Raw genomic sequence first — 25,673 nt, forward strand, 5'->3', positions numbered from 1 at the left:
TCAAAATCACCCAAAAATGGTGAAAGATATCCCCAAAATCGCGGACAATGGCTATTTAAACATTCTGCCCAGGCCTCAAAAACCTTCTTCGCGAACGCGGTCAAAGCCTCACGTTCGCTAAGCACAATCCAGCTTTGACCAAAAATTCTTCTTCGTGATCGCGTCTTGCCACTCGCGAATGCGATGCTTCCACAGACAAAACCTTCGTGATCGCGTAAACTCTCTCGCGAACGCGATGACCTATTGCACAGCCCTTCGCGAACGCAGAGCCTGCCTCACAAACATGAAGGCTAAATTCCAGCCTTCACCAGCTAACCCTTCGCGAACGCGAGGGCCTACTCGCGAACGCGAAGGCCATTGTCTCTGCAACACTGATCAACAATTTCTACAACTTTTCAAAACATGAAGTGGCCCGATGGACCACCCGAAACTCACCCGAGGCCCTTAGTACCTCAACCAAACATGCCAACATATCCCATAACATCATTCAAACTTGTTCCAACCTTCGGAACGCTCAAAACAACATTAAAACACAAATTTGCATCGAATTCAAGCCTAAGAATTCTAAAATCTTCCGAATTATGCTTTTGATAAAAAATCCCAACCAATCCACGTTCAAATGACCTGAAATTTTGCACACACGTCACAAATGAATCAACGAAGCTACTGCAACTTTCGAAATTTCATTCCGACCCCTATATCAAAATCTCACCTATCAACCGAAAAACGCCAAAATCTCAATTTCGCCAATTCAAACCTAAACCTTCCACGGACTTCCGAAATGCATTCCGCTCACGCTTCTAAGTCCCAAATCACCTAACGGAGCTAACCAAATCATAAAAATTCCGATTCGAGATCATATACAAACAAGTCAAATTTTGGTCAAACCTTTCAAATTTCAAGCTTCAAACTGAGAACTGTTCTTTCAAAAAATTCATTCTGATTACCCTGAAAATCAAAACCAATGATTTACATAAGTCATAATACATCACACGGGACAAGCCATGCCCGAGAACTGGCGAGCAAAGTACAAAAACTCAAAACGACCGGTCGGGTCATTACACATAATCATATTCATGGTCTAATCTCATTTTTATCAAACCCTAGGTTTTTCAACAAAGTACTAAATTTTTATAATTTTTATGTTAAAATCTATCCATAATCTATGTATTAAACTCACATTGTGTAGAATACACTTATCAAGATGCTAGGTGAAAATCACTCTCTAAAAATCTCCAAAATCGGCCAAGAGATGTGTGGAAATGAAATAAATGACCTAAGTCCCGTTTTAAATTAAAACACTACCCAGGCCTATCTTCTTCGTGATCGCGAACAAGCCCTGGCAATCGCGAGGGCAAAACTGCCCAAGCCCCTAAAAACCTCTTACGCGATCGCGAGAAAGCCTCCGCGAATGCGAAGCACATGCCCTGCCAATCTACGTGAACGTGACCATCCCTTCACGAACGCGAAAGGCATTTCACCTGTCTAGCCCCCATGCGAAGCCTTCTTTGCGAACGCGAGCCTCCTCACGTGAACGCGATGGCTAGTGGCCCAGAGTATCGCGATCGCGAGATCTTTTTCTCGAATGCGTTGAACAAAATCTCCCTCACCCAATTCCTTCATCATGAAACGCGAGTCCTTCTCCGCGTTCGCGAAGAAGAAAATCGAAACAGCAGATATCAGAAATTTGAACTTAACTCCGAGTGTTCTGAAACTCACCTACGCCATTCGGGACCCCGTCCAACTGCACCAACAAGTCCATAAACATAATACGGACCTGCTCGAACCCTCGGAATACACAAAATAATATTGATACTAAGAATCACACCCCAAAACAAAATTGAATCAATTTATGAACTTCAAACTTTTCAACTAGCTCTGAACGAGTCGAATCTTACTTAGACAACTCGGAATGACGCCAAATTTTGTGTACAAGTCATAAATCACCTTACGGACCTATTCTTAGGCTCGAAATCCCAAACATACCTCAATAACACTGAAGTCTACTTCAAACCAAATTTAAAGAACTTGAAAACCTTCAATGCGCCAACTTTCAACATTAAGCGTCGAAACGTTCCTGGATCATCCGAAACTCAATCCGAACATACAATCAAGTCTAAAATCATAATATGAACCTATTAGAACCATCAAATCCCAGTTACGAGGTCATTTACTAAAAAAGTTGACTCACGTCAAACTTGGCCATCTTAGGCCACTATTAAGGAACCAAGTGGTCCTATTTTAACCCGAACTCTTCCAAACCCAAACTGACCATCCCAACAACTCATAAAATAGTTAAGATATATACGAGGAGTCTTAATTAGGAGAACATAGATCTAGAAAGCAAAACGACCCGGTCGGATCGTTACATACATCCGAAATGTAATTTTTTTACTTCCGACCTATTTGGTCTTAAGTGAGTGAAAATATTGGTTGCATTTCAGACCTATTTGGCCTTAAGTGGATAAAAATATTGGTTGTACTTCACACTTATTTGGCCTTAAGTGCATTCGAAGTTCAATTTTTTTCACTTCAGACCTATTTGACCTTAAGTGCATGAAAATATTTATTGCACTTCAGATTGTATTTGTCTTTAAGTGCATCTTAAGTGGAATTTTTGTACTTTAGACTTAAATGGCCTTAAGTGCATTGCACTGTCGACTAATTTTTTTTTTAATCTTAAGACGCGATAAATCTGAAATTAATTTTAAAGTGGGCAGGCTTGCAAAATTTTGTGCAAAGTGAGTATAAGTTTAATTATGACCCCAAAATTGGGTATATATGCAAATGCTGCTTCATTTATTTTTTCATCAATAAATTTATAACAAATAGTATGCTTTTGGAAATTTAGTTATAATCAAATCCAATGATATGTAACAATTAAATAATCATTATCATTAGGACTATGACATATATGAGAAGTGATAAGACATTTCACGATTAAGTAGTAAAATACACAATATATATACTGAAGATAGTCATAATAAAATCTAAAAATATCTTTTCTAACTATGTTCCAGGGAAACCTTGAAAAGTATAATTATACATTTCTTGTATATAATGCACAAAATCTTGGTGAGAAGGAAAACTAAAAGGTAAGCCATAGATAACAACTATTTTTCCTATATTTCTGTCATTGTTATATGGATGTTGTAAATCATCAGTGGCAGGTTTTAACTATTGTTGGACACAATTAGAACCCTCGACAGTTCATAGGGGTGCCAATAACGCCGCTAGGATCCAGTACTAGGCCGACATCTATTCGAGCTTGTAATTATGCAGCTTTGTGTTTTTTGCTCCAACCGTCTCCTTAACCCCCCCTCTTCCCCCGCCATTTGCTCCTCCGTTGGATCCATGTGCAAATTGTGATCCACATTTGTTATAATTAGCAACATATGCATCGATATAGAGAGTAAAAAGCAGTAACATAAGTAATTTTCTCTGACATGTTGCCTTAACCTTACCCCTAGTATGAGGTACATGGGAAGGTCAAGCTTCAAACTGAGATTTAGTCTTAAGTTGGAGCTTCTATAATTGGACTAGATAGTGTTTCATCTAATTCATCTTCTTCTTTCTCATTAATATTACCAAAATCATTGTCAAAATATCAGTCTAAAGTTTCATTATCTTATAGCTCCTCCGAATTAATATCATAAAAGCCGACGAGTTGACTAAAATAAGTTTTATCAACATGAGTATAATCCTACTTTTTTTTTTCCAGAAAATGAGTTGGATATGCCTAATATCTTTTTAGGATCCATAATTTAAAAAAAATATTAAGAATAAAACTTTAAATTAACTGAAATATAATAAATTAATTACAAAAATTAATGAAATTAAGAGATGGACTGAGTGTACCAAACGTCTACATAAAAGCAGACGATTATAACCGTTAGCTCTAAATAAATTCTGAAACTTGAAGCTTGAAATTTGCTCCAAATATTTGCCCAAATACTTGAAGTTTAGATGGTTAGCAAATTTAGAGAGAGAGAGAATTAGAGAAGTGTGAGTAAAAATGAAGAATGATGGAAGGTGTTTATTATTTAGAATTACGGCTAAAATGTAATTTAATAAGCTTGAGAATTAAAATAAAAATTTGGGGGGGGGGGGGTAGAGGACTGTTTTAGCCGTTTTTAGTTGTTGCTAACGACCAATTTTGAAATCAGCCGTTGACGCCAACAGCTAATTTTGAAATCAGCACTTTGCTAATGACTAATTTTTAAAATAATTTGGTAGGATACCGGATCGGCATCGATTCGGGATACTGGGACCCATCTCATGACTCGTTCTCGGTCTCCCTCCCTTCTATACCGTCCCCGCTACCCTAAACCCAGATTGGAATGAACGGGGCTCGGACAAGGCCGTAGTTTACACGAGAAAAATATAGAATAAGAATAATACAAAGATTAAAACAGCAAAATAACAAAATTAACCCCATTGCTGCATTATTAATTTTGACATACTACCTCCAATCCACTTTAAGTGATTTCTTTGGCTGTTTTCACATATATTAAGGGATTCGCCTTTTAGCCTTAACTAATAATATAATTGATCATATTAATCTTAATTTGTTCATTGGAAATACAACAAATACTCCTGAGCTCTTTACTCTAAGAGTTACTTTGGAAAAAAGAAGTTAATTCTTTCTTGATATTTGAAAAATTAAATAATGTGGAGTATAGACCACAAAAAGGCCAAAAAATCACTTAAAGTGGACCGGAGATAGTAATAATTTGGGAAACTTACAGAAATGTCCTAAAAAAGTCTGAACTTACCAACCTTTGGCCATTAATCATAAACTTACCTAAACTAGCCAAGCACATATAAAAATTGAAAACCCAAAGAAATAAGGTTCTTTCTCTCCAAGAATCATAAAACCCAATGAAATAAGGTTCTTTCTCTCCAAGAATCATACAAAAATATCTCCTTCCATATTTTCAAGTGTGATTAGCAACATTAGATGCAAGACGAAAATGAAATTTCATGGATGAGATAGCAAATAAAGTGATAAAATACAAAAAAATATATACAAGATTCCAAAAATCTACGTAAAAAGAGGCCTTTTTCAATGGGTATAATTGAGATTCACTAAAAACATATAGATGAGTCAATATACAAAATTTAAGAAAGATTGGAGGTGATTTGAACTGATTTAGTATCAAATTGTTTTAGTTAAAATCGAGTTAAAAAAATTCTTCTGCGACACATGTAGCGAACATGTATAATCTCACACGCAGGTATACATGTGATACATATTTGATACATATGTGATACACAATATGATACACTTATCATGTTCATCTTCTACTTCGAATTTTCAATTCAAACCATCTCAAAACTCCACCAAATCATCGCAAAACTGAGATTCAAGCTCCTTAATATGTACCCAATCTATTATAATAACACCAACTCAAAAGAAAGCAAAAAATTGACCTTTTTGGCTACAAATAGCTAATCGGCTAATATTAGTAATATTTTATGAATTGATCAATTTTTATAATAAGCTACTTATAAATGGATAGAGGTGATATTTTCCCAAATAATTTCTGTGTTACTAATTCCTGTTAATATAATCTCCACATAAAACTGTCTTTGAACCACCCTACCCCTAAAAAGTTACCTGCAATATGAAACTGAAAAAAGAAAGTACATTTGATTTTTTTGTAAAAACGCCAAGGCATATATCGCCCTTTTGGAGCCGAATGCGCAGTGTGGCAGGCATTTAGCAGGAAACTCGCTATACATTGGCGTGCTTTGCTCGAGCATTAACGACACTATAAGCTGAAGAGGAAGAGAAACATGATGATCTTGTTTTTGATATTCCTTGCTATCTTCATAGCCTTCTTCATCAAGTTCCTCACTGCTGATGGTAACTACTCATTTCATATGGATACATACTTCTATTTGGATCTGATTGTGGAGCAAAGGATTGAAATTTCAAAATTTTATTATCTTATCAGCGGACTTTACATTACTTTCCAAAGGGAAAGTCAAACGCGAAGAAATCGAAGATAAGGTTACCTCATTTTTGCCCTTTCACCTCATACGTCTGAGTTTCTGTTTTTTGGGGAAAAATAGCTTGGTTTGGAGTACTATTGTGTTGATGCCTCTAGTTTACTCTCAAATTTTGAGCCGATACTTTTTATGTGTTTTTCTAATTATTTATTTATTTTCTTAATTTTGAATTGAAGTGCAGGTTATTTGGGTTACCGGAGCTAGTCGCGGAATAGGTATTTGGTTTTTAGGATGTCCTCTTTCAGTTTATGGTGATTTAAAGTATTTTATCTTATTTATTTATTTGTATGGAACTGGTGCTTACTGCATACATAACATTTGAACTTACTACATGCATAGAACTTCTCATCTTTATACTATGCTCATTGGCCAAGAAAGCTGTCATAAGTTTGTCATCTCGTGTTAATGCTGTCACTCAAGTTAGTGTCACTCTCTCAAGAAACTAATTCGTTTGTATATTGGTGAAAAGGGGAGATTCTTGCCAAACAACTTGCAAGTTTAGGGGCTAAACTCATTATATCTGCTAGAAATGAAGCTGAGCTCCAGCGTGTCAAGCAACAACTCACGGGTAATGCGTTCTCAATGATGCAGAATAAGCATCAATTTCTTACTTGAGTGCTTACTGATCTTTAAATCCCGGTTTTTATTTCGGCGTTATTGTGTCTATTAAAATCAGGAAAAAATGCACCAAGAAATGTGATGATTTTACCACTGGACTTGACATCCGGGGAGGAAAGTCTGAGAGTCGCTGTAGAGAAAGCTGAATCATTTTTCGATGCAGCTGGAGTGGATTATATGATTCACAACGCAGCCTATGAGCGGCCAGTAAGTAGACAATACTTATGATAAAAAAAAGCCACAATTAATTGAACTTTCACTATTGGCCATTTAATTCCCTTGAATCTGACTCATTTTTCGAACCAGATATTCTTTTGTGCTTTCATTTGGATTCAGTTCATTAATTTCGACATTATTCCTTATGGTCGGAAGGGCACGTTGTGAACTAGCTCATCTCATGGAGTTCTCTTACTCAGAAACATTTCAACATTTAATAAATATATTATTAGTAAATCTGTGAACGTCAAGGATATTCAATTCTTTTGCTAGTTCTATTTAGCATTTCAATCTAGAGAAATTGGGAACTTCTGATATGGGTACTTATCGGTCTTTATGTTTAACTTTTGTGCCTCCTTTTTAGCTGGGCATGAAGCAAAAAGATAATCAGTCCAGTTTGTTATATAATTTTATGAGGTCACAGAGGAAGCAAATATAGAAGCAACACCACTTTCACACTTAAAAGTTTCCTAAAGAAAAGAAAACTTCAAATTTGTGGAAATTCTTTTAAGGTTGAGGGTTGACACTTTCTTAGGATGTTGAATTAAAACTTCAATTATTGTTCATTCTGGCTGGTTCCAATGTAAGCTAGTAAATTTAACCTTGAGTTCTCTTTTAAATTCCTTTGTGCTAAATCTTTTATACTAACTATAACTACTACTGGAGTACACGTGGAAGGGTGGGAGAAGAGAGAGAGAAATGACTATAAAGGATCAATTGAAATTTGCAACTTTCTCTTTGTAGCTTGCATCTGGGTTTTCATTGAGTTTTTGTTTGAATTGATTTTAGACCATTGTTAATGTTACGAAGATGTAGTTAAAAGTTACCGTTCTTCTTTATTCCAGAAATCTACAGCATTGGATGTGACAGAAGAAAGTCTCAAGGTATCATCTTTTATAAAGCTTGTTGTGCAGATAAGGTCCATATCCATGCCTAGCCTATATAAATCCAATATGCTAGTCTGTTCATGGGTTTTTTTCTTAATCATTTCAATCAGAGCTAGCAGCCTCGTAATTCAGTAAATATGCACCCACAATCACAACTAATTTGTTCTAACAGAAGATGTTAAAACACAAGAAAATGTTTGTCAACTGCTATACTATGTCCACAAGAAGAATAGTCTTCAGCTATTATTGTTTATCTGTTGGTTTCCAAAGATAGTTTCAGCTAGTAATATGTTCTTGCAAGACTATTTTGCCTTTCAGTGACTTTCATAAGCAATTGACTTAAGGAAAGAAGATATATCTCCTAAGTTAATTATCTATAAAAAGAATGGGCTGTGTATCCTTAGTTTGCAAAAATTTAGGATACTCTATTGGAGGGCTTAGCTTTGGAGTTCTGGAGATATTCTGCAATGCGAGATTGAAGGCCAGGACTGGACACCACCGTCATAAAAAAATAAAATAAAAAGAGAGCTTAGGAGGCTTGAGGACAGATTGAACTAGTACAGTAATAGCAGGAAGATGGAAAGCCGAAGATTTCAAAGCAATAGCAGGAAGAAAATTGTAATTGTCACTCACTGTTTTGATTTCTGAATATACGTTGCTCGTGCCGTTCTTGTAGGATTTATAGAATCTAGCTTGTAAGAGATGTCAATTTGAGGTGTAATTAGCTAGATACTAAACTGATTTTTTTTCTTCTGAATTTGCTGACACCCCGGTCTCAGTGCACAACTTATATATATATTCCTGTAAGGAAGGAACTGTTTCCTGTGGTGGCTCATCATTCAAACATGTAAATATCTTTTGTTGCCATGTCATCCCTATAGCGGGTACGAGTAATTTTAAGGAGTCTCTTTTATTTCAAAAGAGGGGGTTGTCTTTTACTCGTGCAAATTCATATAACATGCTACAAAGACTTGGTTAATGAAATGAAGGGAGAGGCGAAACTTGGAGGCTAAGAGCAAAGAGAACTGAGGAGGCTTGATCACAGAGTTCACAACTACCACAAAAGCAGGAGAATGGAGTGCAAACGGAATTCAAGCAACAACGAAGAAATTATAGATATCACTTCAAGTTCATTTGGTCTCTAAATATACCTCGTGTGGGCCTCATAGTTTTCTAGATGTCTAGCTTGTAAGAGTTGCCAGTTTTGGGTATAGTTAGCTAGGTGCAAAAGTGTTATTTTCTTATTGCAGGCCTTTCCTGGTGCAGTTCTTAATATATTAACTTTTTTCTTCAAAAGGGGAGCTTTTTTTTATCTCCTGGTAGAGACTTTCGTCATCTAACGTATGAGCATCTTTTGTTGTTTTTATCTGTACAGAGTGAATTATCAGAAAAAGAGTCCCGAGGCTCTTATGACTCTTGTTTTAGTTTCTTTGAACTGGCTGGCATTGGTTCAGTTTTTGTGTTTGAACTATTCTTATATTAGTGTTTTCTGTTCTGAATTTCCTGTCCTTGTGGATATCCATCTACCTACTGCAACTTGATAATATATGACATTTGGTTATGCATTTATGTCCTCATTGTGTTACTTCAAATACTCATATTGTATCTGATCTGTTAGTAGGCAACGTTAGATGTGAATGTTGTGGGCCCCATATCGCTGACGCGGATGCTTGTACCTTACATGCTGAAGCGGGGAAGAGGACATCTTGTTGTGGTAAGTAGAATGATCAGAGGTGCTGTGCATTTTGGTGACTACAGTTTTCTTGATGCCATAACCTGATAGGAAATTTGTTCCGGCCAAAAATCTAAAAATTGATCAAATAGGCAAAATAAAACTTTGCAATCTCATAAATAGTTCACCAAGAGTTATACATCCTTTTTTTCTAGGCAAAATTCTCTTGGGGACATGCAAGTGAAACTCGACTACGTCCTTGATCTAAAATTAATATGCCTGACATCATAATTCTCAGGGAAAAACTGTGATTTATCATTTTCTTATGTGAATCAGGTGGTTGCTTTTTTGTATACCCTCATGGCAGGATAATGGATAATTTGTCCTCCTTTGTATTTCAATTTCGTTGTAATTATGTGCCCAAGAGTTAGTTCTCTGTACTTTATATACCCCTGGATGAGGGGAGGGTAGAAAAGATTCATTTGATTCATTTTATACCCAGATGAGCAGTGCAGCAGGAAAGACTCCTGCACCAGGTCAGGCAGTGTACTCAGCTTCCAAATTTGCAGTAAATGGGTATTTCCACACCTTGCGTTCCGAGGTATACATCATAAATCATCTGACAGTGCCTTTCTATGCATTAATACAAAATTTTTAGTTGCTTTCTTCTAGGCTGCAAGATCTATTTGGATAATGGCTGAATTTGATAATATGTCTAAACATTTCTAATGCCACAATTGTATGCTTTTAATTATAGGTGTGAAGTGATAGGGGCCCGTCCAAGAATGTGGAATGTTATGTGCTTGGAAAAAGATAAACATGAAATATACTTTCTCCCATGGCCTAACATTTGTTTTTGGGGTCTAGCAATCACTTTCCATGACCTAACTTAAAGAAGACTGATTTAAAAACATGCTGGGTCTACAGTCGCATTACTTAAGCTACATCATATTGCGCACAAAAGGTTGCATCCTTTTGCATCTATCCTCCCTTGTGTACTCAAACTAGTTAAAGATCTCTGGCGTCCTCATCTTATTGATCTTCATTGAGTCCAGCAAATACTCTGTTCTTAGAGAAATGAGGAAGGATTACTTCCTAGCTATGCCTTCTCTACATATAAACATTTCTTAAGCTTATGTGTATCCTATCTTTCTTGGATGGTGCAAGGTTTAAATTTTTGATTGATACCATCATTCTTCTTAATGCTTTATGGACTCGTTGAAGCTATGTACTTCTCCTCATCACTTTTCTTTTCCTTTCTTAATCAATGAAATTATTTGAGTATGAAAATTTCATATGTGCATAACAAACAATGTCCTTTTAAGCTGGTAGCTGAATTTGGGCCAGTATGGTGTTTGATTCCCACACCCACATTATTATCATTATTATTCTAGGCTTCGTCAATACCTTCATCTATGTTCCAGAACCCTTGTTATTATCATCTTATTGCTTTTACTTATCTTAGCATTAATTTTTTTTCTTTTCCCTTTGCAGCTCTGTCGTAAAGGAATCAAGGTCACGGTAGTTTGCCCAGGGCCTGTAGAAACTCCCAATTCAAGAACTGGTTCAACTGAGGTGATTATCTTTCTCTTAATATAGATTAGATGTTTTTGTTGCCGAATGTCTACAGTAATCCCACTCAGGCTGAGCAATGCTAGTATTCCATCTTCTGGAACTTCTAGACAGAATGAGGGATCTATCTTTAGATTTTCCAAGGAGATGAACCATATACTGAGTGGAATTTCCCATACATCTGTTGTCATAAAACAACAACAACGAACCCAGTGTATTCCCATAAATGGGGTCTGGGGAGGGGTGTGTACGCAGACCTTACCCCTATAGAGAGCTTGTTTCCCTACCTTATAAATGGGACATAAATGTGAAGTGCAACTCCTATCTAAAAGTTGGGCTTAGTTGTGATATTTGTTCTCTCAGTGCTTGTGACAATGTTTTGAAGCATAATGTGATGAAATGATGGTAAAATTTGTCCTTGCCCATTGGACCTTTCATTTTAGGTTTCTGATCCTGTCATTTTAAAGATGGAGTCAAAATTCAAAAATTATTAAGGAACTCTTATGAGGATGTACTTTTCCTTTAGCTTTCGAAAAAATGGTTAATTTATGTTTAGTTGTTCAAATCCATTTTAGAGAAGCTATATTGTTGGCTTCCTCTCTGTTCATAATGGTTATTTGCTGTAAAGCGTAGCTTGGAGGATGATAGACAAATTCACTTACTTTGAGAATCATATGTTCTCAATCTCTCCCCCTCTGATTTAATATTGTCTACTTCTCCAATCTTTTTTTTCTTCTCTCCTGTCTTGTTAGCACAGTAAAATCTCTCTCTTGGTACTAAAGCAGTCCTTCATAGGATAAGAACCCGAAGCCTATGCTGATGTTAGTATATGTGATAATCATAATTCTGCCAACACATGCTACTGGAACTAGGAGTATTATTTGAACGTAGCACATAATGCATTAAAGCTTTCATCACTCTCAGATGAAATCTCTGCAACAATATTTTGCTACAATGGCACTCTTTGACGGAAAGAACAATTCATCTGATTTGGACCAGATAAATCTCTTCCCTTGACTATGCACATGCTTTCAGTATCAAGTTTCCTTTTCCTCGCTTCTTTTGATACATTCATAGCATGTGAAGCATGTGGATAATTTTCACAAATTGTCCTGTTAACTCTTTATCTTAAAATTATAGCGGCGTGTATCATCAGAGAGGTGTGCAGAGCTGACAATTATCGCTGCTAGCCATGGTATCAAGGAAGCTTGGATATCTTATCAGGTTTGATCAAGACATTTGCTTTAGCAGTTGTCTTTTCAGAATTTCGTTAATCATCGAGGTTCTGGCACATTCATCATAATTTTAAATTGCTACAAGGGTGTATATGTGGGACTAGCAATTTAGCATAAAGATTATGTGACAAAATGCCGATGCTATAAAATTAGTCATGATGTGTAGTTACATTTCTCTTGTAAAGAGTATGTGGCAATAATATCGTTTACACATTTATTGTTTATTTGTCCTTTCGTGTTTTCATATTCCTGTGATTACTTTCAAGTAAACTTACTGCCAGCATCACCTCTTTGTTTAGTTGGTTGAAGGTTTGTCCTGTTACAGTGTCCAATGTCTTTTAGCAATATATAACATGAAATGTCTAATAACACTCTATCTGCTAAATTGATCGAGTATCTAGTTGTCCCATCCAATTCACAGAAGTGGGACTCCTACTCTCACTACTTCACATTACACTCTTAATCCGTTCTGTACTATTTTTTTCTTTAATACTAATTTCTCTTGCATATATGCAAATAGCAACTAGTAGCACTAACATTTTGGGTGCTGTTGCAGCCTGTGCTTGCTGTTATGTATTTGGTGCAGTATATGCCAACGGTTGGCTATTGGCTTATGGACAAGGTACTATATGGTTATTGCGCAGAACTTTGGTTATTTCCAATTTGGAACTGTCTCGAGACCAATGGATTATGCATTTAAGTTATAGACTGATAGTGTTAAGTAATATTTACACTATTATAACAGGTTAATAAAACAACAACAACAACCCAGTAAAATTCCACTAGTGGGGTCTGGGGAGGGTAGTGTGTACGCAGACCTTACCCCTACCCCTAAGGGATAGAGAGGCACAGGTTAATAAAAGTTGTAAGTTTATATACCGGATGATAAACAGGTGCAAGTTTAGGTGGCCCTTACGCCATTTCGCCTTTAAGTTACATACATTTGACAGCGAAAAGAATTTTTACACTATCAGTGTACTTTGACATGTTATAGCAGGTTACTTATCATTCTTTTGCAAATCAATGCTTATTATATGGAGTTACCTGTAATTTCTTTTTAAGTAATTGATTGTGTGAATTCTTTTTTTACACTGTCAGTGCATTAGCTCATCAGTCGTTATTAGAACTCTAATATTGTGTTTGTTATCCAGATTGGTGCAAAACGTGTGGAAGCTGCTGCACAGAAAGGCAACACATACTCCGTCAACTTGCTCTTCGACAAAAAGAAGGAAAGCTAAAAGTTATGTTGGCAATGAGAACCATGTTTTCAACCGTTCTTTCTCCTTTTTCTCAATACAACCCCCCCCCCCCCCCACCAAACCACATATGTTCCTCGTTGAAGGAGTTGATTTGGGACTTAGAGAAATGCATCTAAAAGCTTTACTTCTCTTGGTCAGTCAACAGACTATATGCAAATGTTCGAAAGAATGAGATTATTTTATGCTTAATTGTTCAAACGCCATATTCATTAAGTCCAATGTGTAATCATTTTGAGATGTGGCTCCTCTTTGCAATTGATCGTGGGAGTTAATAACAATCCTAGTCTTGTCATAGCATTTACACATGAAAGTAACTTGCAGAATTCCTATAAATGGTACTCCTCCGGTTCTTCTTAAATGATTTTGGTTCAAAATATTTGTCACTCAAAATTAAGATATAATTTTAATTACTCAATTAAGAAAGAGAGAAGAATAATTTAGTCAAATATTTTTTATGATTACCACTATTATTTAATATTTTTAAATGGGTGGATCCATTTAACTGAATTTTTTCATTAAAGTCAAAGCAAATAATGATTTTTCTTCTCCAAAATGAAGATCAAAACATTAAACTACGGATAAAAATGACCAGAGGGAATAAGTAAACAATCTCCCCATACCAAATCATTGAAAACCTTTAAAGGATTTATGAGAAAATGCTAAGACCAAGCTAATAGGCTATCCATTCGAGTGTTTGACCACCCAAAGGACTCACCTATTTGAGGAGCTTCCCTTTATGAGGAAATGCGTTTTCATTATAGTTCGCTGAAGAAACGTAAATAATATTAACTTATGATACACCAAATTTTGAAAGTAATTGAGAATAAACAATAATATAACCATAAGCTCTTGCGAAAATGCATACCCCATTTATTATGTTAAACCCTACGAATAGATTTTACTCTGGAAAAACCAAAAGCAGAACGGGGAAGAATTTGCACCTTTTTGAAGGCATCCGTATTAATTTATTTCAACAGACACACCATACACCAATATAAGCTATAATATACCATAAAGGATCTTCTTTTGAAACCAAAATAGGAAAAAGAAAAAAAAAGATCATGTAGCATTTGGAGCCTAGCTAGTTACAACAACAACAAACCCAGTATTCCCACAAGTGGGGTCTGGGAAAGGCAAGATGTACGCAGCCTTACCCCTACCCGGGAGAGCCTAGCTAGTTAAATTTACAGAATTTTCTTTCCAACTTTTCTTTTACATATTGTATTAAGAGTACAATAAAAATCAATTGACTACACTAGTGTTTGCTGCCAAACTGTACTTGTGCTTAAGGTAGGACTTAATAAAAGGATCTAAGTCGCCATCCATGACAGAAGTGATGTCAGAAGTTTCATAACCAGTCCTTACATCTTTCACTAGCTTGTAAGGATGAAAGACATAGTTTCTTATTTGCTGGCCCCATTCAGCCTTCACTGCATCTCCTCTTATTTGCTTTATTTCAGATGCCCTTTGCTCCTCAGCAATCACCAACAGTTTAGCCTTCAATCGGCTTAACGCTTTGATCTTATTTGCTAGCTGTGACCTCTCCTCTGTAATGGTGACATAAAAATCAGTACACGCTATATAACTACGCTACGAGTTCCACCAATATGCCATGTCTACTCCAGTAGCAGCTAGAATATTATAATAGAGTTTTGCAATTAATAGTACTTCAGAAACTACTTGACAGCGAGAAACTCAGACAAGAAAAATGATCTTTGCCCATAGTTTTTAAATCTTGCAAGGGAAAGAGGCAAAAAGATGGGAAGTGAACAAAAAGACAACGAGCTAAGATCAAAGGTAGCGTCGTGTATAACTACTTTACTACTCTGATCTCTCTGAGTCCATCTGTCAATGTACGCCACAAAGATCAAACATTTATCCACCAGACCCAAAAAAGGTACCCTCTCTGAAAGTCGGAACAAATTTTTCGCTACAGATGTGCACATAATATATAGAGAAACAGGGTTTCAAAGAAGAACCTGTACAGCGAACAGCTACGCCAGTGGGAATATGAGTGATGCGAACTGCAGTCTCAACCTTGTTAACATTTTGACCTCCTTTTCCACCTGCTCTTGTAAAGCTGATATCCAAGTCTTCTTCAGGAATTTCAACATCCAATGAGTCTTCAGGAAGAAGAGGCATAATCTCAATGCCTGAGAAGCTTGTCTGCACAGTGGCCAGTTCAAAGATTTACATATTGTCCAATGTATGTCAATGAGAAGAAATATTTGGTACGAAGATAGACTAAGATGCACGGTGAAATCAGATAAAGAGGTCAATGAAACAATGATACATTGCTCATTTTTCACATAATGATATATTGGGAACTTTCACAAACAGAGAAACAAGAATAATTCAAACAATCTATTAAAAAAGCCCCCTCATTCAGATTTATACAGCATCTTTCCATTTTGGCACACCCCAATATATTTGAAACCATTCACTAATAAAAATATTCAATGCAACTTCATAACTTTCACCAATTCAAATTTTTATTATAAAATCCATATCCAGTCAAACAAAATCGGAGGAGGGAGTATTTTGTTAAAATCTGTAATGCCCGCGAAATTTCGAGCAAGCTCGAGTCTCAGTGGCACTTGACCATGGGTGATGTGGGTGTATCATGAGCGGACGACTCTAGGTGAGCATCAGGCTCGGACGATCAGGAAACTAGGTAACAAATTAATGTAGGTTGCAGTCGGACGCGTGAGACAAGCGGGAAATGTGATTCCTTGATGTGACAATAGCGCTATAGAGTGAAAATTTAAAGGAATGGTCTACAAGTGAATATGTAACTAGTGATACAGTGACCAAGACCTAGAAGTCTGGACCATAAATAGAAAAGAATGGGATTCTTGTTCCCAAAGACAAAAAGCCGAGAATCTAGGCATCTGTCGGAGAGTTCCCGTCGTACATTTATGAGCATTCGGCCTATTTATGACCCATAAATGAGGATCTAATAAGCAAACACTAGGGTTTGCTTAGAATCTCAAGGTTCAAGAATATCTTCTAAAAAGGAGCAAAAGCGAGATTGACTACCAAAAAGGTAACACTTGTCTGAATCTCGAATAGATAATGTATTGGAGTATGAGTATAGCATTTGCAAAGCGTATCTATGATTTTATTGAAATTAGAAACAATTAATGGTGGTAGCTGCGTGTTGAAATATGATGAACAATGTATGGGTATGTTAATCAGTCTTGTAAGACCATAAGTGGCACGAATACCCTATAGATAACATGGAAATGGTGTGGGTGACTTGAGATATCGCCCAAGACCATTTATGGAGGTCTGTGAATGACATGTTTACTGTAAATGTGTAGATTTATCTGTTGAAGACAAGTTGGGTCGATTGAAAGTCAGAAACGCGTCAAGATTGAGGTAAGTGGAGACCTAATCTTTCTTTAAGGCTTTTCCCAGAAGTACATGTTACAGACATTTTAAAGGTATGGTTTCAAAAGTGGACGTACGCTCGTCCAGACAAGCGAGATTGCGTCTCACCAGGTTTGTGACTATGCATTGATCGAGCTACTTTAGGACTCTATGATATATTCTGAAATGGAATACAAACTGTCGATGATATTACACAGTTAGCAATGATATTCATGAAATATAAATCTTTGCGGGTAGAAAACTGTGAAGTCTCGGGTTCGAATCCAGCGGAGACAAAAATTACAAGGTTATTTCTTCCAATATGTCTAAACTTTTGGGGGGGGGGGGACAGAGTTATGGAAGTTGGCTATTGACTGGGATTGTTTCCTTTAGCATTGTTTGACTTCCTTGATGCTACTTGGCTAGGTTTTGGGCAATTGGAGGTCAATAACAAAGGAAAAAGCGTAATTTGGGGTAGAAGACTAGCCCGGATAAGGTAAGAACTTGCTTAACCACGACTTGAGGGAATGTTTTCTAAAAATGAAATTATATGCTACATGTATGTGTTTGGGGGTGTGACGTATATACGAGGTGACGGGCGTATATGTGGACACCAATATTATATCATATTCGGGGTAGATTTTAGACTTCTTTATGCCTGCTGGTAGGAGGTAGCAGGTAACCGATGGAATTAGTCGAGGTGCGCGCAAGCTAGCCTGGAAACCACCGTTATAAAAAAAATCTATCATGATCAGTGAATTACTGTAAAAACTGCTGCCCTATGTGCTGGTGCGATGTGAGATAGACTGATATAAGCCCTGATGGGCAGGAGGATGGATCGTTCGACGTAAAGAGATTATGGTGAAACCGCCAGATGAAGGACCTGGCAAAGGGGAGTTTGGCTCGTCTGCTGTGCAAAGGACATGGTAAGAAAGATTGTGATACGCCAAGGCAAGAGGGAGGCTAGCTTGTCCACCATGAGAAAGATGTGCTGAAACTAAATTGATTTGAGTTTGAGCTTTGTCGATCGGGTGGTTGGGTGGCGAACCAGAATGAAAAGCTTAGGTGAAGTTGCTGAAGAATATGAATTGTTATGCCTAAGAACCAACTCTGATTTCAAAGAACAATTTCAATCATGAATATCAAAACTTATGAAATATTTGAAACATATATGATTATGATTTGTAAAACTGTATGCATGTTTTCTCGAAAACTTGTCCTACCTTTTGGGGAGGGAGGTATGAGACTTACTGAGTACATGACGGAGAATCAGAGAAACTAAACAAATCTCGAGATCCAGAAACCTATTTATACACCTAGCCTTAAGCAAAAGAAATATCATTAGTCCTACCATAGAATTCAGCCTTGAAAGTATGCTGCATCTTTAGCGCAAATGGAACCATTTCTCAAAATAAAAAGGAATCTTCCTCTTGAGGTTGGTAAGCTAGCCCAAAACCATGCTCATGGGAAAAAAGTATGAGGAAATTAAAAGAGACCTTGATGTCTTCGCCCTAAGCGCATGCCAGGAAACTCATTCCTCCATGATTGGAGACTTTTGTCTATTTTTCTCTTACAAGGATAGGATCATTCGTGACTAGGAGAAAGTTAGAATCATTGCCCATCCCAGACTTCTTTTGGTGAGCTACACTTCATGTTTGATGGTGGTCTATCTAGCCAGGAAGCATCCCCAGCATCAATCTTTTTCTTTTGTTGTCCATAGAGGCTCATGACACACTGTGGATGTTATGTATAAGTATTGATGGAAGTATTGATGGTCGTCCGTATTATTTAAACCCAATGGGCGGTATTTCAGTATAAATGCATATTTTGTTCATGCTAATTTATTACGAGGATACTGGGATAACTGGACCATATATTGCTCGGTGCATTCGGACGGAAATGCTAATTGTTCGCTCGGCAGGGGATGGAGACGCCAGGTGCCGATCATGCGGCCCTCTGGATTTGGGGCATGACAAAATCAACATGAGCCTATTTTGAATAATATCAAAGCTCATTTCACTCCATCAGGGATGACTTCTTTTTTGGATCCTTTTCCCAAGAAAAATAAGAGATATTTTCAAATAGATAAGAGGAGGTCAATTTCAGGAAAAAATGTGCATCATTATGTGACCATTTAAGGTAAAGACGGGATTTCGACTTTTCAACACAAATCACTACTTTTAGCAATGAACCTCAACACACAAGCGAGGGGAGGGGGAAAAGCTCCAAAGTGACCACAGAATGACCATTAGGCTACCACAGTACAGGAAGATGTCCTCATAAAATAAAAATACAAAAACTGGAAAACAATCATGAAACGAGTTGATCGAACCACCAATACTTTCTACTTTGTACTTTAGCTCTATTAATACAATTACGGAATTACCCCATACATGCTCTTGCTCTTTGGACCATAAAAGAGCAAATGGAACCATTTTCTCCCACTCCAGAAGCGTAAGAGAATTTTCTTTTCTTTTTTCGAAAAATCCGTACATGCTCTTGCTTCGAACCATAAAGATCAAACAAAAGCATTTTCTCCCACTCCAGATTCATCAGAATTCTCTTTGTTTTTTTATCATGCTCTGAAATTTTTCTCTCAACTGTATGTAGAAAACATCATCTTATTATACAGTGAGATAACTAGTACCATAAAGAAGCAAGCATAACCATTTTCTCCCATTAGAGATGGCTTCCTAATTCTCAGATGCAGCAACTTTGCTCAAGCTTATGCAGATAATTTACTCTTGATATACTCCCACCGTTCCTATTCATATGAAACTTTCTTTAGAACGTTCCAAAATGTTTGGCACCATCTACAACTTTCAAGAATTCAAATTTATCAAATCATTCAACTTTTAAACTTTGATGTAATTATTTCCCTACCAATAGTTCAATACCTTCCAACCATTACTTTGATAATTTTATTTCACTACTACTACTAATATATATGTATATATGTCAAATTAACACCTTAAGTATTATTCCATCAGAAAACAATTACCGAATGGGACTTCTTAAACATGCTTAAATGCTTATTCCGATTCTGTTGGTATCTTTTATAGAATGCTATTATGATCTAGAGTTTATTCTCGGATTTCACTTTTGACTGAACTAACAATTCAATATCAAAGAAAAAGATCACTATGTTTTCTTTTTCTCTGTAATACCAACTATCAAATGGTTTCAAGACTAGTAGTCTGATTTCTAGGAAGATATCAGATATGGAGAATCACCCTTTCTCTTTTTTCACAACTAACTCTTAGAAGTTATGCTCAGAAAGTATCCACTTGGCAAATTGATACTTACACTTTAGGAAAAAGGAGAATTATTCTAAAATGGAGCAAACCAAAAGGATAGTATATGCTTGGACTGTTGGGTCACGTTGAATTTAATAAAAACAGCTCAAGGTAAGCTCACTTGGTGCTAAAATTAAGTAACAACAACAACAACCCAGTGTATTCCCACAAGTGGGGTCCGGGGAGAATAGAATGTACGCAACCCTACCCCTACCCCTACTCCGGAAGGGCAAAGAGACTGTTTCCGGTAGACCCTCGGCTAGAGAAAAGATTGAAGAAGCACCGATAGCAAGTAATAACAATACAGGATAATTAGAAAACTAAATCTAAGATAGCAAAAGAGAATATGAAAGAAGTATTGATAGCAAGTAATAATAGTGCAAGATATGTAATGATAGCAAACTAGGGTGCAATAATTAAGTATAAAGGAAATAATTTTATATTCCATAACTCATTTGTGAAGCAACAAGATTTCTATGATTACCATTCCTAGGTGCTTTTATTTTGAAGTAGCACACTCAAACTCATAGTAAGTCTTCCATATCTATGTGAGAATCTAGAAAGTAGAGAATATAAGGAATCCCAGAGAAGTATTATGAAAACATAAAGATTTATAACCTGACGAAGGCCTTTAGAGTTGAAAGGAGACTGTCGAACAATTCTGTGAGTTCCTTTCTCCCCTGACAAGTAACCATATGCATACCGTCCTTCAATTTCAATAGTGGCTGACTTGATCCCAGCTTCTTCTCCCATAGACTTCTCAACAACTTTTGTCTTATACCGCTGCTTTTCTCCCCATCTCACATACATCCTGAGAAGCATGTCAGCCCAATCCTGCACTGGAATTAATCAAAAATATTCTAATGTAAAAGAGCCACAAAAAAAGTAAAGAAAACTGTAACACAGTGATTTCGCAAGTTTTAAAGACGTGAAACTATGATAAAACAGGAGGACTAACAGAAAATATAAGGACCAGTGACGTATAATGAGAAGGAGCAGGACAAGGTCTTAAAGCAAAAATAGAGCACCAATCATGTGTACTTTACATCATATCTTATCGTGCTATTTTTTTTTTACAAGTGAAGATTAATAATATAAGTCATATCATGCTTTATTTGAGAATCTCCCTCTGATCAAAATGCAACTCCAAAACGTTTAAGCCACCTGTTCAACCATATATGAAGTCTTTTAAACAGAGAAGACACACTGAGTTGAAATCTATATGGACAACGACAGTTAATGCTCACAGCAAAGAATGAATTTCTACATTGCAGCAAGGCACCTAAGACTGTATTCTGGTTTTTATAAATGACCATTACTGCATTATCGTGATCAGTATCAGCTAAAATGAAAAAGAACCCTGCCACATAGCAGGAAGTATATGGGATACTGCCTCACCCCTTCGAGTGAAAACCCATGATGATATTCATGAAAAATGTGAACGAATATGAAATTTTAATCATTGGGGTCCATATGCAATCAATAAATGTAGTCCCTAGAAATCAGATCCAGCATTACCTGTGCATCAGTGCCCCCTGCACCAGCTGTGATAGTAACCACAGCTGCTTCTTTGTCATACGGGCCTGAAAGAAGTTGAGTCAACTCATAACGATCCAGTGCCTTGTTCAATTCCTTTATGATACCAGCAGCCTCCTGAAGAAGCCCTGAGTCAATAGAATCCATCTCCTCAGTGAGCTTAATAATTGTTTCTGCATCATCAGCCTGTGGAAGTGTGAATTCCTGAATTTGTCATAGTCTGTCGCATTGACACTCTGGATTATGCATGTATATCCAAACAAGTGGTGAGATACCTGAGATGTTTTAGATGACCGGGAGAAATTCTAAAAGAGCAACAAACAGATCGAAGATTTGCAAATTGTTGAAATGGGTATCAAAGGGAAGCAAAAGTAGACAACTGTATGCACTATACCTTCCTCTTTGATTTTTAGTTTACCTTCCAAACTTTGGACAGAAACAAGGAGGTATTAACAAGAAATGAAAGGATATTCTACAAGTACATCATAAGATTGGTAACCACTGGATTGTTAAATGTCCTTGAACCATTGACCATTTACGGACAGGACAAACCAAAGTTAAAGTTGGCATGCACCTCGCAAGATAAAATGGGAACTCCAGTGTAAGATTAATCTAGTACAAAAGATACTTCACCAAAAACAAAAAATAACAACTTCAAACCAGTGCGCGCTCTTTGTGGGAAAAGTGTAGGTACCTGTGTCTTGAAGTCATGGAGAAGCTTTAATTTGTCTTTGCAATCAGTTAAAGCTTGAAGTGTTTCCTGAGCTTTAGCTCGATTATCCCAGAGAGAGCTATCAGCTGCTGCTGCTTCTAAAGCTGCAAGATCATGTTGAAGTTGCTTCAGACCAGCAGCAGCTCTAATCTCTTCAACGCGCTCTAAGGCGGTCTCTACATCCTTCCTTAAAGTATAGAAATCTGTAAGCAAATAAACAGTGAGAACAGTCCAACTTCATACTATTGCAAACGACATATAATGAGCCAAATACTCCACAAAACATTCACACTTCAGCAGAAGATAGCACAAAGATTTTGAGTGCTAGTCAGAAAATTGTGACTACAGAAAGCTACTTCCCATCCACAAAATTTGAACTTCGAATTTCGATAAAAGTGAATTTCATTCAAAGATGACTAAAAAGAGCCCCTTCCCTACATGCGATTCAGAAGGAAGTTCCAGTGGAGATATTTTAAATGTCAAACTAAATTTCATTTAGAAAAATAAAAAACCTAGTTGGATTCTAAATACAAAAAGAACTACAATCAGACCAGCGCGGTGCATCCATACGCCAAAATACAGACACCTGACCCTATCAAAAACAAAGAAAACAGAGATTCGACTCTCTGCTTCTCCTGAGCCAAGGTCTATCGGAAACACCCTCTCTACCTTCACAAGATAGGGGTAAGGCTGCTTACACACTACCCTCCCCAAGCGGATTACACTGGGTCTGTTGTTGTTGTTGTTGTAGATTCGACTCTCCATTATTCATCTCCACCTCCTTAATCCATTTCAATTTTCAGACACTTTCTCGTTTTGCCACCCTCGCCAATCGTAATCCTCCTACATTAATTAAATTCATGTGTGACATCTTGTCTGTTATAAATGAGCCCCAGAATCTAGCTTTAGCACCCCCTACGCTGCCACCTTCAGATTAGTATTATTAAGGTCCCTTGCATTCAATTTCTTTCAATTAGTTAACAATTCCCTTTCTTCCTGTGAAGGTTTGCTGGGAATATGGCAACGGTTCCAAAGCAATATTACAGTTGCAAACTTTTTTACCAAAGAAAGCTTATGAATCCACCAAATTTTCTTATGAATCCACCAAATTTTGATACTTATAATGTCAAAGAAACGTAAAACTGATTACAATTATGACAATAGAACCGTCCATTTCCTTGATGTTGAACTTTTTTGCACAGGTTTCATGGATTACAGCTTGCCTCATTCTCCATATACGACCTTTTAACCCTCACTTCCTTTTTCCAGTAAGGTGTTGAGTATAAGATTATTATGTGTGTGTGTGTGGGGGGGGGGGGGGGGGGGGAATTGAAACAGGCTTCGGAAATTAAGAAACAAAACAAGGGGTCAGGATATACTTCTCTGGTTGGCATTACTGGATATGTTTGTTCGGGTAAGTTTGAAGGATTCTTGTCTACAGATACTTCAAGAGAGCTTATTAATCATATTTCAACTGAGGAAAAATCTCAAGTTTTAAAGTAGCATAGTATGAGTGAATACGTAATGTCCTGCTAATAGTTAAGGTTTCAAGTTTTTAATTTCTTCTAGGCCATATTCTCATGATGTTACAAATGCACAGCCATGCAATCATTACATTGCAGAAGATACTGCAGAAGTAAACTGATAGAATCAGCTAGGCATAAATACTTCATATAACACATAATCTTTTGTTTTCATAGTACAAACATTACATCTCAACTTAGTAGTTCGGTCAAAATGCAGACAAGATACATAAAAACAAACTGCAAGAAGATCTAACAAAGTTCAGAATACACCTAAATCATTAATGTCACTATAACAACCCAATATAACCAGAATTTCTTATCAAATTTATTGAAAGAAAAACTCAACCATTCATTATACTATTTCTTCAAGGCACAAAAGACAACATTTTAGCATCATGGGTAAGTAGTACAACTTTACCTTGCATGGCCCATTCACGCGTTTCAGTATTGCTAACTCCCACCTCAGGCGTTGCAAAAGAAACTGTTCCACCTTCGACTGAATTCATGAAAACACCAAACAGTAAGCAAAAAATTATTTTCCTTTTTCCGGATAAGTACAAAATACTAACCAAATTAAAGGCCCCAAAACAAGTATATTGTCAGAAACAAGGTGACAGCCTAACAATTCAAGACTGACAATTACAATTACTATTAAATTAAATAGCAAAAGGAGAAGAAAATAAAAAAAGAAGGAAGACCCACTAATTGCAGTGCCCTTAATGGAGTAACAAGCAGAAGAAAGAAGTAGATACCCTTTGGAGAGGAAATGGAAGGCAGAAATAAGTGAGTCTGTTGTGGAATTCTCAGTCTTCTCCCGCTATGTATTGCTGTAATTCGAACTGATGTTACCACTGTTGGGTTTCTTCTGGTTAAGCTGTGGAATGGCTTCGAATATTGAGGCACTGAACTTTGAACCATACCCTCCATGGCTAAGCTGTGTCTGTTTGCGTAGCAAAAGGATAAGAAGTCTCCAATTCTTGTAGAACTTGGGACTAATCTATAATTTCCAAAACTTATGCTCTTTTTTTCGCGGCTGTGTTTGCGGGTAAATATTATTTACACCTTTTAGTAATCAAACTCTTTCCTCAACTTTACTTTAAGCTAGGGGTGTACATGTACCGCATTAGTTCGATTTTATCACGTTTTTCAGGTCTTTTTATTACATGAATATTATTTCAATCTTACTTTATTAAAATTATAGATAAAGTTTTGATAAGTGAATATATGTTTAGTAAATATGAAAAAAATTGACAAACATATGATCTTTTAAAATATTCTAATACAAGAATTGTTTTAGTAACACATTATAGTTATTTTCTTAGTCGTATAACAATAATTTTTCGTTAATTTACACTTTCAAGGTTAATACATGAGAGGATCCCAAATATTTCTATATTTTCTAAAGAAAATTCACTATAAAGTCTTAAAAATATAGATAAAATTTATATATTTATATATCGGTTTAGTTCGGGTTTTTTAACTCAATACCAAACCAAGTCAAACAAACCTAGTCGGATTTTTTAATCGATTTGGTTTGATTTTTCAGTTTGGTGCGATTTTCCGGTTCAGTTTGAACACTCATACTTTAAACAATAGTCATTCTCCTTTCTTATTTTTTGCAATATCTATTTTGCCTTTCACACCTTTTTATATTATATATAATACTTTTTAACCAAGTATTTACCTATAGTTTAAATGATTTGATATTTTATTATTAATTTTTATTTAAGTTAATAGCGTTATAAGTAGAAGATCTT

General features: G+C 36.5%; 2 protein-coding genes across 2 annotated transcripts; one reads left to right on the forward strand and one right to left on the reverse strand.

The window, feature by feature from the left end:
• The first annotated feature begins 5,682 nt into the window (after positions 1-5,682).
• LOC104238569 (uncharacterized) lies at positions 5,683-13,711 on the forward strand. The gene is made up of 12 exons (XM_009792969.2): positions 5,683-5,869; positions 5,961-6,016; positions 6,197-6,230; positions 6,485-6,583; positions 6,692-6,840; positions 7,695-7,733; positions 9,358-9,450; positions 9,911-10,009; positions 10,903-10,983; positions 12,121-12,204; positions 12,772-12,837; positions 13,367-13,711. The coding sequence occupies exons 1-12, from the start codon at positions 5,800-5,802 to the stop codon at positions 13,451-13,453; spliced, it is 957 nt and encodes a 318-aa protein (XP_009791271.1). The 5' UTR covers positions 5,683-5,799; the 3' UTR covers positions 13,454-13,711.
• A 748-nt stretch (positions 13,712-14,459) lies between these two features.
• LOC104238568 (peptide chain release factor PrfB1, chloroplastic) lies at positions 14,460-24,918 on the reverse strand. The gene is made up of 7 exons (XM_070174549.1): positions 24,669-24,918; positions 24,335-24,412; positions 22,373-22,593; positions 21,661-21,864; positions 20,761-20,976; positions 15,454-15,640; positions 14,460-15,021 (listed from the first exon to the last, which is right to left on the reverse strand). Exons 1-7 carry the CDS (start codon positions 24,841-24,843, stop codon positions 14,717-14,719), a joined length of 1,386 nt encoding a protein of 461 aa, XP_070030650.1. The 5' UTR covers positions 24,844-24,918; the 3' UTR covers positions 14,460-14,716.
• Positions 24,919-25,673: the final 755 nt, after the last annotated feature.

Source organism: Nicotiana sylvestris, chromosome 5 (genome assembly GCF_000393655.2).
Source record: "Nicotiana sylvestris chromosome 5, ASM39365v2, whole genome shotgun sequence".
In the NCBI taxonomy this organism is placed as follows: domain Eukaryota; kingdom Viridiplantae; phylum Streptophyta; class Magnoliopsida; order Solanales; family Solanaceae; genus Nicotiana; species Nicotiana sylvestris.